Source organism: Anopheles coustani, chromosome 2, assembly GCF_943734705.1.
Source record: "Anopheles coustani chromosome 2, idAnoCousDA_361_x.2, whole genome shotgun sequence".
Taxonomy (NCBI): domain Eukaryota; kingdom Metazoa; phylum Arthropoda; class Insecta; order Diptera; family Culicidae; genus Anopheles; species Anopheles coustani.
The window spans coordinates 75,478,345-75,498,007 of NC_071289.1; the positions used below are offsets into that span (position 1 = coordinate 75,478,345).

The window sequence follows — 19,663 nt, forward strand, 5'->3', positions numbered from 1 at the left end:
GTAATTTTATTTGCTTTTTAAAACTGCAGTGCCAATTTGTTTACACGACGAAGTTGGCTGTGGTTAGTAAGTGGGAGTTTTCCCGTTTTGTCTTTTCATTTTACTTCCTGTTTCTTCTTTGGCGTTTGGACTCATCTTAAGGCGCGATCTTCACAAGCACTTACTCGAGTTGCATTCTAAATTCAAGTCGGTAAAGGACACACAGAATCGCTGAGTCGAATGACAAATGAATCAAAGCACGGGCATTCGGCTTCGGGTGTGGAGGCGTCAATGACCGTGCAGATTTGTGTGCACTGATAAGATGTAGATTTGTGTGGTCCTCGGGAGCGACTTCATGTCACTTGCCATGTTGAACAGTTGTTCCGTTGGTTGCTTCAAGAGAAGCATCATTTATTTGGTCGAAAACTCGAAAGATTAATTCTTATTAAAAGTTGTCCTTTTCGAAAATGGAAAAGGAAACACGTAGCATTGCAACATTTTGATCAACATTTTTGGAAAAATATAATTCCATTATTCAAAAACGTATATTTTAACGTGTATTTTATTTAGTAGAAGACACTTGGAGTAACAAAGAGGGCTTCAACGCCAAATTCAAAATAATTTAATTAAAAGATAGCAATAGATTAGTAAATTTATCATTTCAATAACGAACAAAATTGTGAATTTTTTTTTGCAAAAATACTATACACGGTGCAAATTTGTTTTTCCATTTCTTTACTGTAGTTTAGTGTAAAGTAGTTTACTGTAGTAAGTGAGCCTTTTTCTAACATCTTTGTGGGCTGGTAAACAAATATTTTAATCCAACGTGTTTTGGTCGAAAGCGAACGTTCGTAGATAAAAGCGATTTACCAAAGGAAGTCTCTTACAAATTATGGTGGCCACTGTCCGCTAATTGAAAGGTTTGCGTCAAATACATGACTTTAGCTGCACAAACCCAACCCCACGGAAGGACACATCGGCAAAGTGGTGGACAGTCTCTCTTCCGTCGGCCGCAAGCGAATGCCCGACTGCCTGAAAACCCCATCCCGGCCCAATCAAAGCCCCGCTTAACTGTCGGTAAATAAATGTGACATTTCCTTTCCGTTCATCATCAAATTTCATTTGCTGACTTTATACCGGTTCGAATATCCAGCAAAGGAAAGAAGGAAAACAAGAAAAATCTCCCCAAAATCGTTTCAATGTAATCTTGATTAAGTTTTTCTCGTTGGGGTTTTGTCGCGAGCTGGAGCAATTTTTCGTCGCAATTTAGGTCCCATTTCTTATGGCGTCCAACAGTAGAGGGCAGGATTTATCATGCCCGGTAAATCTGTGACCATGTTGGATCAGAAGTTTCCGGTGCCAGCTCCGAGCTGCCAGGAGGAGGGAGAACTGTTGTTCTCTTGTAGCCTTCGAGTCGCAAACGAATGATCCCTCTGATGCCTCCCAATTCCTATCAATTGCCGTGATCCGAGCCGTCGGCTTGTTACTGCTGGCCGCTTCCTGCCACCGTTTGTATTTATATTAATTTTGTTGTTTTTTTTTGTCGGTGTGTTTGCTCTGGTAAATTCGAGCAAGAAAAAGAAACGGCTGGCATTAAGCTTTCAACTTCGGCCATCGCTGATCAGATTTATGCACCAATTTCGGGGGAGGGATGTTGGAAATAATGAGCAAACGGGGTCCACCGCGATTGATGAGCGAATGGGTTACCAGTCGGTTTCGGATTCATGCTGTCAATCCTTGGCAGCGCGAAATGGTGGCCGTCAGTCTGTGCTACTTCCGATTCGACGCGGGAAAAGCGAAGAAAAGCAACCAAAGCCGAGCGAGCCTGTAAGTAAACCTGTAATTGGTCGTGGTTACAAACGCGACGCAATAGGATCCAGCAAGAAAGAGGCCAAACCTCCTTCCGGGGGGCAAGCTGGGGAGGAAAATCTAAACAACCCAACGCCGTCAGCCAACCGAAAGCAGCCGTCAATTGTCGGGCGCATTCTGTTTTCTTTCTGGATCGCGCGAGCGCGCGCGCGCACACGGACCGGATTATGATGGATGTCGGAAACGTCAAAATCAATTGCCCACTTTGGCGAGCTCAAATGCCCCCCTCCCCTCCCTCCCTGACTTCCGCGCACCCTCCACACTTTGCTCAATTTTCCATCGCGTCGGACAATTGCGGACAACGTAACCTTTGACTGGGGCTCCCAAGCTGACGATCAAGATCAAAAAGGGGGAAAAAGAGCTTTTCCGTTAGATGATCGTGAAGAAATTCAGCTGAAGGAAGTGAAGTGGAAGAAAAGGGGAGCCCTTTCCAACGACACGAATGAAGAATGTTTTATTCCGAAGCCAATCGTTCCGAACGCGCATTGTGCAACAGGTTGGTGATGGGTTGCGTTAGGTTTTTTCTAGCAAAAGGCAGTGGTCGGCAACCTGCGGCTCGCTCAATGATCCTGATTTAAACAGTTCTGCTATCACATATTTTTGAATTGCGAAAAGTAGATCCAATTGCCCTTTAAAACTACTAACTGTGAATTTGTTAGTAAATATCAGTATCAAAATAATTTTTTTAGCAATACTTTTAAAATTAGCGATATAAAAGGTGCCTCAATCTTTTGAAACCTGGGTTGAATATTTTTGTTTTCTCAATTGTCCTAATTTTTTTTTCTTTCATTTTCACTTTTCTCCTCCTCCTTCCTTTTTGCCAACCCCTGTTTCGGGGGGATTTTGAATTTCCATCCCAGCCCCCCTTTCCGCAACCATTTTCGGGCTGAGTGGGTTGTGTGAGTAATTGTAGCATAATTTACGATGCCCTAGCGGCCGTACCGTTGTCTTCTGAAGGGTCGTCCGAAGGGCTGCCCGAGCGCCAACAACCCGGCCGGGGTAATAACATGCAATTTGGTGAGATTTGTGGCCAGTTCTGGTAGTTGGCGGTTCTTTCCGCGAATTGTTTCACGCGTTCACGCGGGAGTCGAACTTGTTGCTCGTCCAGTTGGGTAAGTTTAGTAACGCACTGGGACGAACTAGTGTAAGTTTGAGTGATGCGAGCAGATGGATTGGATTTGAACTGGGAATTGTCCATTCGTTGTATCGTTGGCATGACCACAAATATACTCTTCGCGGGGCGAAGCAGCGGCCCAAAAGATGTGATCAGTCAATTAAAATCCTGCGTTCTTGGCCCGACTCCGAAACGGCAGGGAAATGATTCTAACAATTAAAGTTAGAGAGTAAAGAAAAAAAAAAATCAACCGCCATCCCGTTTGATATCGAAACGCCGAAAACGGTCGTGGGCCGATTAGAGGCCTACCGAGGCGTGGAGCTACTGATGTGTGACTTTCCCTCCCTCCCTCTTGCTGCCCCGTGCGCTGTCCCGGCATCCGATTCAATCCCGACGCCAATCCGTCACCCGTCAAATCATCGAAGAAAATCGCATTAGAATCAACGCGCCGACAACGCCGATATCCCGTAGCGGATCGGATCAACCCCCGGGTCCGGCTGGGCGGAGGGGATTTGATTTAACGTACCATAAAATCGCAGCCATCCGGTCGCCCCGAACCGTTTGGCGGGCGGCCCCTCATTGGATCATAGGGTGCGCACCGTTAGGGGCTTCATTCCGTTAATTAGGTTCGGTTTAATGTACGATCTGTCTCCCCCTCCCCGCGTCCCTCTTACGCTAGCTGACCGAAGAATGACGTTCGCCATGTCCGCCGTGTCTATGATCGGAAGGTGCTAATTTTTATCCTTCCTCGATTGGCTGCTCCGAAGCGCGGCCACCGAGATGACCGATCGATAGCGGGCCGCGTGAAAGGGAACCTTTATCGCATCTCGTGGCCATCTTCATCTTCGTCGGCGGACGCCGATCATCATTGGAGAGCTCATAAAAATCTTATTCGAGCTAGCTGATCATTAAAATTCTGTCCAATTTCGAAACCATGTTTTTGTTGGACGAAAAAAGTAAATAAATTGGGGTGTACAATTCGGTTTCGCGCAGCTCTACGACTAGCAAAAGCACAAAAAGCAGCACTTTTTTCTTTTATTTTTTTAAATCGCACTAGTTATCCTGGACTTGATGCTAGCGGCCAAACAACACTAATTGGGGGAAAACTGCATCGAAAATTGCGCACCAAAGCGTGTCGAGCACGGGCATTGTGAAATTGCCACTGGTTTGCCACAATTCGCAGTCTTTTTAATTGGTAGGCTTGGTGCAATAAAGTTTCTAGTTGGTGGCCTTTGATTTAGAATTAACCTGCTTATACGGATTGGTAGCAGGGTTTGCCATTTTTCCACCGGAACATCATCATTTCAATTTATCCAAGGAATAATTCAAATCTTCCCATGGGCTTTCGTTTTAGCTCGGAGGTAATCGTTGGAACCAAGTTGAACACAACGTGAAGCATAAATCAAATAATTGAGTTATAAATCGCTCTTTAGCACGGCGACACGGTAGGCCGTCTTCATTACGCAGTTAATGAAAGTGGTCGCCATTACTGTCATTTTTTATTAGGAGGTAAAAAAGCAGCGAAGAAAAACACCCATCTTGTGACAATAATCAAAAAGCGTTGAAGAAAATTGCAAGAAAAAACTAAACCTACCCTAGACGGGGTGGCTTCTTGGCGCGCTGGCTTTTTTACGGTGAAACCTTCGAAGGCGCTCCTAGACAATGGTGACCAATTTCATAATCGATAAATCATCGATTATAATTTGTGCGCCTACGTATGTGGCGTTGTGCTTTTTTTTGTTATTGTGTCCGTCTGGACATAATCCCCAGCCCAGGGAGATTTGTGATGCCGTACGTAATGATGCGCCCGTGGGACGATTCTTCGTGGGTTATTTTTCATTTTAATCACTTTCTTCAAGAGTGGGAGCCTCACCACCCCTAAGGTGAGCTCGTCGTGGTTTCGTCATCGTTCCAAGAGGAAGAAACTTCGGTGGACACACGTGAGCTTTGCGCAGATTGTTCGGGGAGGATTTGGAAAGTCAGTTCTTTTCATATGGTAAGAAAAAAAGTTTGTAAATGAACGTTCGGAAAAGGGGCGATCGACAGAACAAACGGCGTGTGATAAATTAGAAATTAATTCACAGTTAAATTAGCGGCTGGACGACCCCAAACGCCATGTTCATGCCAGGGGAATGAAAAACAACCAGAGGAAACATACTGAGCCGGTGAACATTATGCGCCTTAATTCATTTCTACTCTAAATTTATTAGAAGCGGAGCGCACACTCTACTCACCAGAAGAGAAATGTTACGACAAATGATTTCCACCCGGGCCGATTAAAAAGCACCGGCTAATCGAACCACATTCCCATTCGGGACGATCCAATTTCGGTAATCCCGAGGTAATCAGCGCGCTTAGTGAAATGTTGCTAATTTATTCTCGGCCTCGGAAGAAAGGGGTCGCTCGAAAAAGGCGGTTTTTCTCGACGCGTTTTACACGGTGAAAAATTGGCGCTCCGGATGGGGTGAAAGAAAATCAGCTAAAGATCACCCGCTCCTTAATGGCTCCGTTCAACTTCGCTCCGCTTCCAAATTTACGACCCCCGTCGAAGGCCATCGGAGTCGAGCATCGAAAGAAGCGCCTCATAAACGCAGCATGACGCCCTCGGCCACGTAACGCCAAGGTCTGGCCGGGTCCGGGTGTGCGATTGATAGACCCGATGTCGAATTTATTCACAGCCCAAAGAAATGTCGCTCCATTCTACGCCTGCGTTCACGCCGTCCGCCTTGCTCAATCATCGTCCGATCGAAATCTTGATTCCTTGTGGCTTCCCCCCTGCGGCGCCACGGTAGTGATTTGTTTATTCTCTTTTAATTTTATATCAGTTTTGCCACTTTTGCGACGGAATTTCGATCGATGGCGTTGGCTGGATGGTGGATGTCGCCAAAAATCGATACCTTGGATTCGCGAGACGGAATACGTTGATCGGAGCTTCGGTATCTGAAGGAAGTAACCAACAACCTGCGATCGGCATCACCACAGGGGGTTCAAATGCGAGAGATCTTCCGCGAGATGCCAGGGCAGGTTCTCATATTTGTGATCATCGATCGAAGATCAAGTGGAACTGATCGAAATAATTATGAAATCTGATGGAATCTGACCCGCTTTTGCCACCGGATTTTCGAAAGGCCACGTTCGGTGGTGTTACTTCTAACGGTAGCAGGTATTTTGGAATACCGATCGATCGATATCAGGTGGATCATTTATTTCGGCTCGTTGCCGAAGAGAAACACCATTGATCATCGTTCGTTCGAAACTAGACAGGATATTTCGTTACAAAGTGGGTGAAATGAGTTTAAAATCTAACAGGATTATTAATCCAATTTCAGAATAAATTGGGAAAAATGCCTTCAATAGCTAAAAGGGGTATTGTTCAACTTACATTATCGAGGAAAATCTCCAGCGGCGAAGATATGCTCGGCTTGCCTAGGTACCAATCCTGCGTCGGACTGTAGTCGTCCAGCATCCGCACGAGTCGTGGAATGTTCACGTAGTTGTCATCGTCAAAATGGCACCACCATCTGGAAGGAGAAAGAAGGAAACCGACTTGGTTAGTATTGATACAGAACGATTGGTTTAAAAGTTCTACAAAAGACCTGTTTATAATGCTTTATTCTATTTTAGTACACGCACTACCTTCAATCGTTTAAAGTCGTTGTTTGGTGAGCTGTTTCAATTTGGGACGTCCCGCATGTGAAGATTTCCCTTCAGTTCGATTAAAGCAAATGTTGCGGAAAATACGCTCCTCGGGGAGTGTCACTGTGTGATGGCCACCGGCGCATCGTCCACTGTTTCCGGACGCTTCGAATCCCTCGTCACCGACGCATCTTACTTTGGGTTTCACTGGTTTCATCTTGGGTCGTAACGAGGACATTTTTAAATGGTACTAATAATTTTGGGTACTTTGCTAATTTCGAATGCTTTGTTTACTGAGATTTTCATGAAGACTATTTCTAAGTGGTTCGTACGAAACGACCTACTACGATTCACTAGTGTTGCGGTTTACTTGGATCGTCTAGTTTGGAGCCTTCGAGCTTCAAGTTCACTTGACGAAATACACGTTCATTCGGTTTTACGACCGTGTAGGAACCCCCGCAGGTACGCTCTCGACGATTTGCAGGCAGTGGATACAGGTCCTGTGATTCCTGCAGCCTTCGTGCCACGATGGCCAACTTTGCGCTCGTTCGAGGAGTCACATACCGTCCACCGTTGCGCATCCTCTGCACCACATTCGTCGCATCACAGGCGAGGCAACTTAAATTTTCCATCACTTCATGTGTCGTTGCAGCGGATTCCTTCACGCGAGATGTGGACTTTGTGGCGGTTGCACAATTATCAACTCGCTTCACCAGAGTATTCCTTCCCGAGGCGTCGAACTCCACCGTTTTCAGCTTCTCTTCTAGTAACGCTTCCAACCGTACTGGGATTTGATCCTTGTGGCTTAGCAATTGCTCCATTTGGTGATGCAGTTCCGTCAGCTGGCTGGAGAACTTTTCCATCTTGTTCATCTGCTCCGTAGAGTTGGTGATGTGCTGCATCGAAGCTGTCGATGTTACTTCCTCCAGGTTGGTCTGCTTGTGGACGATCTTTGCTTGGAACTCGTGGAATTCATTGGTTAGGCGATCGAGTTTTTGGCAGAATAGTTCTTCCACTTTTTCAAGACGCCCCTCCAATACTCCAATCACGGTGAGTAGTTTTTCTTCGTTCATGTGACACTTTTCCGTCTCATCGATCACAATCGTTGATGGCACATCCGATTGAACCTTTTCCCCTGACGTTTCTCTCCTTTCCTCCAAACCTGGAGAGCTTGCTTCATTAACTTGTTCTTTTTCAGTAGCTTCCAGTTTATCTTCTGCTGTAGATTCAACTTCTTTCACTTGTTCATCATTGTGTAGGTTTTCCGCAAGATTTTCTGTATCCTCTAGACCTGACTCAATTTCTTCTGATTTTCCATTATCTTGTCGGGTTTCCGTAGCATCCTGGTTTTCTTCCGGACTTGTTTCTTTTTCTTGCACATTTGGTTGTAAATCTTCGAACTGGTCCATTGCTTCGCTTAGTTCCGCAAACGCTTCCTCCAGGGCTTTCAGACGATTTTCTTGAATTAAACGATGATTTTCCAATTCTTGTTGACCGTTTGTTACAACCAGCTTGAGTAAACGGTTTAGCTCAACACAATTGATTATTCCATCTGGTATACCGATAGCTTCGTCGACAAGTAGAATTAGTTCACTGGGATTCGAGTAATTGTCCATTATAACACCGTTAGAGCTAGGGTATTTGGCATCTAATGATGCCTGGTGATTTAGTCCAAAAGAACTACTGTAATTGGATAGGACAACGGAACTTGAATGAAAATGTTTTTACTAAAAAGATGTGCTCTAGATTAAAAATTCTATTGGGAAATTTGAAAAAACTTTCTTCCATGTGTACTTTGATACATTTGAATGTCTAAAGTTAGAGTTTTATTTCACGATGCTACTGCTGGTTGGGAGGTACACCAACGCCACAGTAGTGTTTCCGTATGTTCCTACTTCTACTGCCAACTCCTCCAGAGATTTCGGTGTTAGACGAAATCCTTCCCAACAATTCGTTCGATGGTGATTTCGATTGAAGCTTTTCTAACCGATCCAGCTTTTTCTGCAACTCTTGCAGCATCTTCTGTACCCTTTCCAGCTTACAAAGAATCACTTCTTGTTCACGATCCTTTTGGGTTTGGTTCGATGGTTCCTTCCTTCGGGAGGAGGAGCAACCACAGAACGAGGTTGTTGATTCGAATTTCGAAACACCTTTATTCAGTCCTCGACCATCGATCGTTACGCGATAGTTCGAGCCCGAGGTTCCGGTACTTCCGGTACGCAGGTTTCCTCGCTGTGGTGTTGGCTGGTTGACTGGACCCATGCGTGCCACCATCATATGAAGTAGCTGGCGTAAGGCACAGCAATCAATGGAGCCTTTACCGCTGCACACATTGTCGATGAGCTTAGGAAAGTTTACGTTTGAATCAGGTGGCATTGCGGACGTTAAAGATTGACACAAAAAGAACGGGAAATTTTGTTCACTGTTGATCCAAAGGATTTCGGATGCACTTCTTCCGCCGCAGCTGTCAAAACAGTTTCGTTTCCATGGGTATATCGAGGTTACCTTAAACAGGTGATCCGAAAAAACGGGTTACACAGTGGGATTCTGCGGCTACTCGATAAATTCCTGGAAGTACGCTGAAGACTTCCATCGTCACTTCCACGAGGTGCCTACTGTGATGCGATGATTAGTAGCGATGACGCAGCCGAATCACCAAAACCGTGCGGAAAAGATCGAACCTGGTGGAACCAATTTTTGGGTCCGCCGGTTCCTACTTCTCATTTTCGGTGTGTTGGGAGCGATGGTTGGGCAGCGCGAGAGGACTAAAGAACGAAGGGGTGTCCAATAATCTAATAAGCGGCCAAATGATCCGGATTAATCGGTTCATCTGCCTTTGGGAACTCGAGCCGTTCGGGGAAGAGAAACATTTAGCTCCAGAAGCAGGCCTCCAAAAAAAAGTCCCGACTAATGGTCGGTAATGGAAAACTTTTTCGACGATCGCGAGAGTGAACTTTCCGTTCTCGCCCAAGCTCGGCATGTGTGTGGGAAAAATTCAATCAATCATATCACATGACCGGACGGCCCGGAATCGATCGAGACTAATTTCAATTTTCCACCAGATTTACGAACGTACCAGGATGGTGAGACAGGAAGAATGATGATGATAAGTGAAATTAGCCTTTGGCTTGGAACTTCGCCAGCTGAGAACTTACGGTACTGGTAGAAGTTGCTGCTGTAGGGTTTGGCAAGGGCCAGATTGCTTAAAATTTCGATCTATTGTACATTTCACTCTCATTTAATCCGTATCTTTTAGATTTGCATAAGCTGTAATCATTTTTGCGAGAGAAACTTCAGTCTGCCAGATGTGCCAAACCCGAACCTTCCTGTGTGACCTATAAACGTAGAGATTTCGAGAGGCATCGAAATGAGGTCAAAATTAAAGTACATTTTTACTGTATTTGATATTTAGTTCATCTTATCTCTAAAGGTTTGTAGTCCATCAGATAAGAAACCATGGCAGAAAAGATTTGATAGTCACGATATGAATCGATTCGTCTACAGGAAGTTGATCTTTGACAGAGTCTCAGTCAATGTTCGTTCGGTAAAAGGTTGATGGTAAAATTTGATCTTTATTCAATCAAGAGGAACAGCAGAATTTATTGAGGTTATAAATCAAAGATTGGAATCAGGATCACTTTCATCCAAAATCGACAGGGACTCCTATGGTGATCCCAAAAATCTGTCCCATACAACTTGACACTTTAAAACAAAACAAGCTTAACTTAAATCTCCGATCCATCGGATGGAAATAATTAAGTGTGGCAGCTTGACGCCCGAAACGATTTAATCACAACGCTATAAACATTAAACCTCGATCGTATGTCCAATCCCGTGTGTCATTCCAGCCAAAGGGTAGTTGCCGTCCAGATGCTTACGCTCCCCACTGTGCGTGTAATGTGTAAACGCTGCCTGGTAATAATGTTTGTAGAACGAGCTTAGATTGGATAATTTTCCGTTTTCAACACGGACTGAAGTTGTTGTTGTCTTAACACAGGGCTCGGTGTGCGGTGTTGGGATTGTCGTTATTTCTAATCTAATTTTATGTCCTGACGCGCCATAAACCAAAACCCCGACTCCCCTGGCAAGAATGTGGTGCATAAGACATGCGCCGTTACGCAAGACCCGAGCCCAAAAGGTTCTCCAATGTTTCTTTGGCGCTGGAAGTTGGGAAGTGCGGATCATTATTCTTCTGTACTTCTTGAGCAACTTCAAACCGTCACCGAAGGGGCAGGGTTGCCACCGCTTCAATCATTCTCGCAACACCCTCCTGCCCTCCACTCCAACGGGCCAGACGGGTTCGGGGTTAGATCTTGGCGGTCCGGAGCTTTTATGTGCCCTAAAACGGATCGCTTTTCCAGGCGGTATATGGTGCGCGAGGTGACAGCGTGATGCTCGCGTGAATTGATCGTAAAGTTAATTTCTCGGTACGGTTCATGCCCGCTCGTAAACCCGCATTGCTTCTTATTCCTCACTCTTGTAAGATTTAGTTTTTTTTTGTATCCAGTCCTTTACTTGTTACTTGATCTTCTCCTCTGCTCTGCCCGCTCGATCGAGATTGAGTTGCGTGCTCTGCGGCTTGAGCTTTCGACCGCGGTTTCTTTTTAGCTCCCGGTGAGCAGCGTTTCGGTAAGTTCTTTTATGGAGCTCCACGAACACGCGAAATGGACAACATGGACTCCCGGTGGCGGTTTGGATTTGAATGGAGCACTGTAACTAGTTTTTTTTGCGGTTTTGTGCGACAAAGTAGAAAGTCCACCTCAATCCGAAATGGATCGTAGCAGGAGAGCGTAGCTAATTAATTATTTTACATGCAAGCTCACACTTGAGGAGAGGGTGCGGGGTAGTGCATGGTAGCTTGTACACGATCGTAGCACTTTGTTTCGTCCGATGGTTCCTTATTCTGTCCTCAATTCCTGTTCAACCTTCAACGAGCTCCGATGATAAATCAGTTTCGGCGTGGCGCGTGAAGTAATTGTACTTAATTAAAAATTCAAACCCTGCACGCCAACCAAACCCCCTCCCCGTGAGTGAGTCCCATGGTGGTTCTAAACGGGGTCCATGTTCCTACCAGAACTGGATCACCGTGAGATAAACGGGTCCAGGACGCTGGCAAGGACATGTTACAAGGTGCGAGTGCAAACAAGTGATTGGATCATGCCACTGGCGAGAAGTAGAACACCCTTTTGGGCCGGTTCCGGGGTATTCCGGTTCTCAGCGGGTTACTATGGTAATGTCTCGATGGTCGGCTTCCACACGCGGACCGACGCTGACAGTTTCGCTCGTACGGTGCGCCATTCTCGAACGTGCCACGATCACATTGATCACGATCCGCACGGCAGCATCAGCAGGCCCTCGGTAGGATCCCGGTTTACTGGCACTGGGTGTGGTCACCCGGTGTGCCCCGAGTGCTTTTCGAATGTACCGGGCGCACTTCCACTCGAATGGTAGCAGCAATAAAACCGGAGCTGGCAAACACGAGCGCCTGCAACAACGAGCAATCGACCAGCCGGGTCCGTCCCCTTGAGCTAGAAATAGAGACCGCGCCCGGACAAGACACCCGGACGAGCTGGGCGAGAGCGGGGACACCTTCGGGCGTATCCGATATAGATTCTGGTGCATGATCGCACGCGGGTCGAGGCCGAGCCGGGGGGCCGCCTTAACACGACAGAAAAGAAAAAGCTACCAAGACACGGGGCCAAGCGAGTGACGACATGGTCCGCGGTGAGTCAGGGATCCCTAACCTATGTCGGTTTATTGCACGGTTTCGAAAGTAAACACATACACCACCAGCTCTCTCTCTCTCTATCTCTCGTGTGGAAGCGAGTTGATACGTAATAATTAACGGAATGTTTATCGATCTATCGAGGCCGGGTTGAGGCCGCCACCGCCGGCGAAACACCTAAACCCTCGGAGGGATAATCGTGATCGCTGGCAGCGCTTGTGCCATTGAGGTTCACGATCATCTCTGATAGGCAGCTATGTTTCGCTGCAGTTTTCAGAACGGGAGGCAGCCATCTTTCGCTTTCGCAAGAAGGCATACAACAGTATGCTGGCTAATCGAATAATCGATCGTAATCGTAATCGCACTCAGGATATGCGCATAAAGTACGCATAAATTTGTCCTCTGCGCTGAAGACTAACGTTAATATTTTGCTGCCCTTACTCAATGGTGGAGGTTTGGGGTTCTATGCTTTCGGGAGGGGGCGCCACAGCAACAACACGCCACTATCGGACGGCCTTGATCGGGATTAATTTTATCCAACCACGAAACGACCAACGGACCGGCCCAACAACTAACGGGCGTGCATCGGGACTTTCTTCTTAATGTTTTATTTATGCGATTAAAAACGGGCGCAACGGGGAGATTAACATACTCGATTGGTCATTTTGGCCTTTTGCGAAGCATGTTCGTCGCTGATATCGCGCTGGCGATAAGTGTCTCTCTCTCTCCCTTTTTTTCTCTTTCGTGGAGTGGTGTTTGGATGATAAAAGATCCTCGAACGAACGACGAAACCCAACTGCAGATGCAACCATCGCGAAGGGAGATGTTAGGCGTGGTGTTTGCATGCTTCGGTTTTGTTTGTCGAACATCGATCGAGCGGCATCGATGGGTTTCCCTATCGCAAATTGATATCCCATTTCGCTGTTCGGTGTGGTGAGTGGTGGAAGATATGCACAGCCCGGGAGCACGGCGTACAACGATCGAGCATGTTTGATTTTTTCACCCGATAGCCACGATCGTACAAGTTTATTCCGCGCGCAACTGCTTTTTTTTATTTAATCTGACGGTGCATCTCCGGTGCAGCCGGAATGGAAAATTGTGTAATTGAAGACGATAGTAAAATGGTTCTACCGCAGGGTGGATTAATTAAATCGGGAGCTTGCCCTGCTATCTAGCGTTTTGTTCGCAGTGGGTTTTAGGAGGAGCTCTTCGATTAGTGGTTGTTTTAATACCGTATTCTTTAAATAACATGCAAAGAACAAGCTAACAAAAATAGGTAGTTCGTTATTTCGCACAGAGAAAATTCATTTTACAGTATATCAACATTGCTCGAACTGAAAAAGTATTTCTTGGTACTTCGTGTCTGATCATGCGTGGAAAGTTCCGATATAAATTACTAATTAAACTACTTTTTTAAGGCAGTCACGCATATAAAGTTAGTGCCTAGACCTACAAGAAACGGAGTTCTTGAATATGCTGCTTCAAGAAGACGCCCGCCTTTACCGATCGGTTAGCTGATTGGAGTAGTTAATCTTTGCTCTGGCATTGCCGTTCAATTGGTAAAAAAAAAAAAATGAAGATCATTAAAATGGACTTCGCTCGAGGTTCGAAATAGCACACACCAACCTCCCTTATTCTTCCTTTCTATCGATGCGTTTCCGCAATGCGTCGCTCGAATGCAACATTGGCTATCTTTTCGTTGCTCTTTCTGTACGCCTGAGCCCATTAGTAAGATTTGTGCACTCGTGTTGAGGGTTTTGTTTTTCGATGCCTTCTTCTTTCGGGTCGCTTTTTTTTTTCTTTTGCCAACAACTGTTGCCACCGCAACGTCGCCGTTTTGTCCGTGTCGCGGCGAGCGCAGCGAGAGTGAATTGATTAAATTGGTCTTAATTAGTGAATACCAGGCATATTTTATGCAATTCCACTCGAGTGGAGTTTCCATTCTACTCTCACCCGTTCGTATCTCGTTTTTTATCATTTTTGCAAATACATGTACACGCCACTGGATACACGCCAACCATCCACCCAATGTGTGTTTGTGAGTGTGTTTGTGTGGGTATGTATGTTGGCCAGCAGCGTAAAAGTTATGTTGCACGATAAAGTGCAAGGTTCCTCGCTTACGCCACCGTTGGCATCGTTCGTGTTCGGGGGAACGATGCAAATCCTTGCCAGTGTGTCTTTCTTTTCCATCACTTTGCACCCCTTCTCTCTTTCACTCTTTTCGGTGTTGGACGGTGATGCTTCATCCCGCCGGAGCGGTGGAAGCTGTGTGTCGGTGTGTGCGACGCGTGAAAAAGAATGCAAACACGATCGGTGCGCATGCTGCCACTTGTGTTTCCTGCCTGTTTCTTCGGCGTTTCGCTCTGCAGTGGGGGAGGGTGGAGTGCTGCAGCAGCTGCAGGGGGAGGTTCCTTCTTTCCGCGTGTTTAGTGCCCGTTTGCTAGATTAAGATTAATTTTCGCTCCGGACTTTTCGTCCACCGTCTGCGGGCTGAAGAAGTCTTCGGATTCGCGCACGCAGATTTGGGATTGCCTGTTTTTTTGTTGTTGTTTCTCCCTTTTCTGCTCCGCCCGCGCCCACCGTGGGCTGGGTGGGCGTTGTGCAGTGGTGCCTTATTTTATCTGCGATACAGCGGGACGCAGTATTTTCCTGCAGCATTTGCTGACACATAGTGCAACCGAACCAATTAAAGGAAACGTCCTCGGGTAGGAAAGAGTGTGGCGTTTGGCTTAAGAGATTGATGACAGGGGGTGTTAATGAGCAGGGAAATATCGAGAGGGACGGCACCGAACGGTTTGTGTGCTTGTGGCCTGCGAGTGGAATAAATTTATTTTAATTAATGCAAATTTTTCGCCTCGCCGATCGCGCGAAGTTCGGGAACGGGGAAGGCGGAGGACCATGTTTTGATTAAGAAAACATTCTTCGCCGCGCAACGCATCGCAACGCGCGCGGTTTCGATTGTTTCGAGACAAAAAAGGCGAAAATTGGCATATCCTTTTGCCGAGGGGAGCCGATCATGTGGCTCTTTTGGGGTTTGGGATTATTTTTAATCTTTCCTCCGACGACCGACGGTTGCCAACGTAAGACAAAAACTTCAATCGTCCAAATAAGATTCTTCGTAGGAAGGCGATATATGTTGTCCTCGTGTCTTCGTCTGAGTCTAGTGTTTTTTCGTTGTTGTTGAGTGTCTACAACTCCAATGCGGCATCTTTGCGACTGATCGATATTTTTCCAAACCGCGTCCGATCCTTGCAAAAACCGAAGCCACGCCAAATGGGACCCATGTTACAATTTTGGGACGCTTAATTGGGCGGCGTTCTTCAAGTGTCCGGTTGACCCATTTGGTGGTCATTTCGAGACGTGTTGGATCTTCCTTTCGGTTTTTCTTTTGTTGCCCATTTTCTTCCGCTTATTTGAGGAAAAATAAAATTAAGAAAAATCAATTCGCAACCGATCCCCTGCCCGATATTGCTCATGTCTTTCATGATGGCTGTTTTTTTGTTTCTCCCGACTTCCCTGAGAAATGTCGTCTCGGCAAGACAAACGGAAGCCTTTTGGAGGACGACAGCAAAAACCTCCACAAGGGTGGCATTTTGGGTTGATGAAGGCCGGACAAACTTCCCGCTGGGAGGGAAATTGAATCAATGGCAACGTTTCGGTAGCAGTAACTCGCAAACCCTGTCCCAATCGGATCGGTTTACATGCGTTTCGGTACATGAATCATCGGGAATGGACCTGTTTGACTTGCGCTCGGTGTTTTTTTAGTGTCCAAAATATCCGCTAAATTATGAACAGGGAAAAGGCAGCCAGGCGATAATGTTTTCGCATGTTTGTGCATTGAATAACGACAGGCATCGGCGAAGGTCACACCGATCGTTTCGCTGTCAGCTGCTTTTTGGCAACATTTGAATAATGCAAAGTGACGACTTTCTGGCCGCCGTTGTGTATGTGTTTGGTTTTAAATAGAGCCATAAATTTCTTCACGAGAGTAAGAATTAAAAGTGTCTTAATTCCTCCCGAACGGCGGAACGGATCGAGGCTCAAGGGAATGCCCCGGCGGTGGGCATTAGAACGTTTTGCTACGACTTTACCGAGAAGCTGGACTCGTGTTTCGGGTATTTTAGGTTTGAAAAAAATAAAATAAAACCCCACTCTCGTGTGGCCATAAAACGTGAATGTCACTGTGCGCACCGGCGAAAGAGGATTAAAAAGCAGCGCCACTCAGGACAAATCGGAGAAGTTCGTGCAGGAATTATGGAGTGGCCGTTATGGTTGGCGTTTGTCTTCTATTTTACGCATTGATGCACATGTCGGCGATTTCTGCTCGTATTTCTATTCCCGATTTTCAAACGACTTTTAAACGACTTCGACGACGGCGTATCAAACCCGTTGCCCAAAAAAACAACATGCCGTCCGCAGGTGATAACATTTAAAATCTCACCTTTGTGCCCGCCATTAAATGTTTTTCGTATTGTCTCCAGTGGTGGTTTTTTTTCTCGGCATGGAAGGATTATGGTGTTATTTGTGCTCGCTAATGCCACAATAGAACGAAACACGACTGTTTTGCAATAAAACAGGCGCTTTGGATGACGGCGTGTCTGGTACAAGAGTATTCTGATGACATTTGGAAGAGGACGAGGCAACAGGTTCGGTGGCCGGCGATTGAACTGTTGTGGTTTATGGAGAGTTTGTCCTTCAGAATGCAGATGTTGCATGTTTCCTAAAAAATCCTCATAAAAAGTAATCCTCTAACAGGCTTTCCATAAGCTAATGAACCTTAATAGCAAGAACAAAACTGTGTGCGTTCTTAAAGATAGTTTAAATATCGTCTTGTGGTGCAATACATCGAATCGAAAAATCCAAGACTACATGACAAAAACAAGAAATAAGAAAGAGATTTCCCTTTGAGAAAGTGAAGCCACGTGAATCGGTGGACAACATTATTATCACACGTTGACCAACTAAGTGGCGTTGGCGTTGGTGAATGCATATTTGTAAATCCCTCGAGCCTTTTCGACCACCTCAAAGTTCTTCTCCTTCGGTTGACCGGGAAGGAAAGAAAGTTGTCACTCAATAGCGCCGAAAGTGTGGAAGCTCGGTGGGATTAGCTATAGGGCGACGTTGGCTTTGTGTCTTTCTTAAAAGAAAACAGAAGATAAAACCTCCCAAATGCTTTCGAAGGTTTCGGAAATAAGCCGTTGGAAAAGTAAGCAACACAGAGGCGTTTCTCTTCGTCTCTTATCCCAGACCGAGAAGGGCTTTCAAAGGGTCATCCCCAAAACACCTTCCACACGCACTCTGGTTAACGTGCGTGTGTGTGTGTGTGTGTGTGTGTGTTCAGGTTTCGTAGACAAGGAAAGGGGGACCCAAGGAGCGAGCTCATCGTCATGATTAATCGATGTGCGCACGCGGTATTAGGAGGTGATTAGTTTCTCATAACGCAAAGATGAACCACTTCCGTATGGTAAGAAGCTCGCTCCTCGGTGGATGGGGTGGAGGAAAGGTACACACACGCACGCGGGCGTAAAGATAATTATGTTCGTGCGCGTCTCCTTATGTTTCTTTTCCATGCCTTTTCCCCTCCCCGTCTTCCTTTCTTTCCCTGCCGTGCTTTATTTTCGTTGACTTCAACAATCTTGGATCTATTGTGCGTTCCTTCAGTTTACTGTTCATTTTTCCCATGCCTTGGTACCTTCGGTGTTCATTTGTATTGAAAATGATTTTTCATAAATGTATCAAATTTCGTAGATTTATCTTTTGGCGTTTAGCTGCCCTGCTGATGGATGGATGGAAGTGGGAAGGCGAATGGGTGAAAATGGTCTTCTTCTCCCCCGAACCGCTTCAGAAAGCCACGCAGAAGGGCCGTCCGTCTGCTCGGAAAGCCCGCGTCATCAGGAACGGTTGATTTATTGTGTCAAAAAATTCTGTTGCTTTTCGTTTTATCGTGCGTTTTTTTCCGCTTCCCTTTTCCTTCGATTTCGTTCCGCCGTGTGTCGTTTGCGATTAGTTAAGGGTCAACGAGAAATATTTTTTGGTTCTGCACGCAGATGTTTCATGGAAAGAAAATTATCCTAAGGAAGGAGAGAGTTAGAACACTTGTGCGCAGGATCATTAGACAAGTGTTTCCGTTACTCCGAAAAAGTATGGTCGCTTTTAAGTCGTTGCCTAATATGCGTAAACAATTTCGAAGTGTCATAGAATGATTCCAATTCCGAAATTCTTTCTGTTCCAAAAGAATTTGTTAATGAGATCTTTTCATGCAGATAGCAGAAAGTGAATCGAACTGGAAATATTTTTATGAAACCTCTACCGAAGTTCTAAAGCGTTATTAATTGTACCCAACAGTACAAGTTACACCGGTTTTGCAGATGATTTGGAACAGATAAGCCGCTGACTAGTTCGAAATAATTAATTTCACTTTTAATTATTTTGCTTAAGACGATAAAAAATGTGACATGCCAAGAAACAGGTTCCACTGTGTCTAGATTGTGGTTGAAGAGTACAGAAACATGAGGGCGATGTTATGTTAAACTCGCGTACAACTCCTTCCCACCTCCTACAACTTGGCACATCGTCCTCCAACTTGAACTTCTGAGTCCAGAACGCGCTGCTAAGAATCTGACAAATAATCTTGATCGAAGTTATTTTTCATGTCTTGTTCCTAAGCCTCGCGTGTAGGTCTCCTACATGCCAAAATAATAAATAAACAAATGCGGTGCTCAAAGGTAGGTAGCCAACCGGTCCTACTTCCCCGTTGGCCGACTGGAATACATCTCGTTTTGGACCAATCAATCCTATCGCCTCCCGCTGAATGTCAACTTCGAACGGAAAACAAACCCCAAAAGAAAACGAAACCGAACGAAAAGTACACGTTGGCGCTCGCTTCATCCCCGGCCGGGAGGTTGAATGTTTCTGTAGGAAAAAAGTTTTGACACTTTTCGAAATAATCCACATACCAAAAAGGGCCCCCAATGGCAGCCTAAGCCACCCGGCTGACGCCACACGCTCCCGGGGGCAGTTTTGGTTCGGGTTTCGGGGATTTGAATGTTCCGTTCGGCCCCGGCTTCTGAACTTCTTGGTACAGTTTCTTCTGCTTCGGACGCACGGGTTTTTCTTTCCGATGGGCAGGCTCGATGTCTGCCGGGCGCAAGCATTAGGGAAGTTGGAATCGGACTTAGTTCTTCTCATCATTCGTCCGACACGGGGAGGTGTTTTAATCGCCATGCCACCACATTCCTGTTGATCGGATCCTGTCAAATGTTTTTTATTCCGCTCGTACGCGGTTGATTTTCGAAGGAACAGGTTTGTATCGGGTCAGCTCCGAAGCACTAGAGATTCTT

At 45.9% G+C, this 19,663-nt stretch overlaps 1 protein-coding gene across 1 annotated transcript in view; it reads right to left on the reverse strand.

The window, feature by feature from the left end:
* Positions 1-19,663, reverse strand: part of LOC131263910 (fringe glycosyltransferase) — a 124,555-nt gene that overhangs the window by 4,700 nt on the left and 100,192 nt on the right. Inside the window, exon 5 of the mRNA XM_058266189.1 lies at positions 6,345-6,483. Coding sequence (XP_058122172.1) covers positions 6,345-6,483 — 139 coding nt within the window. The remainder of the gene's footprint in view (positions 1-6,344; positions 6,484-19,663) is intronic.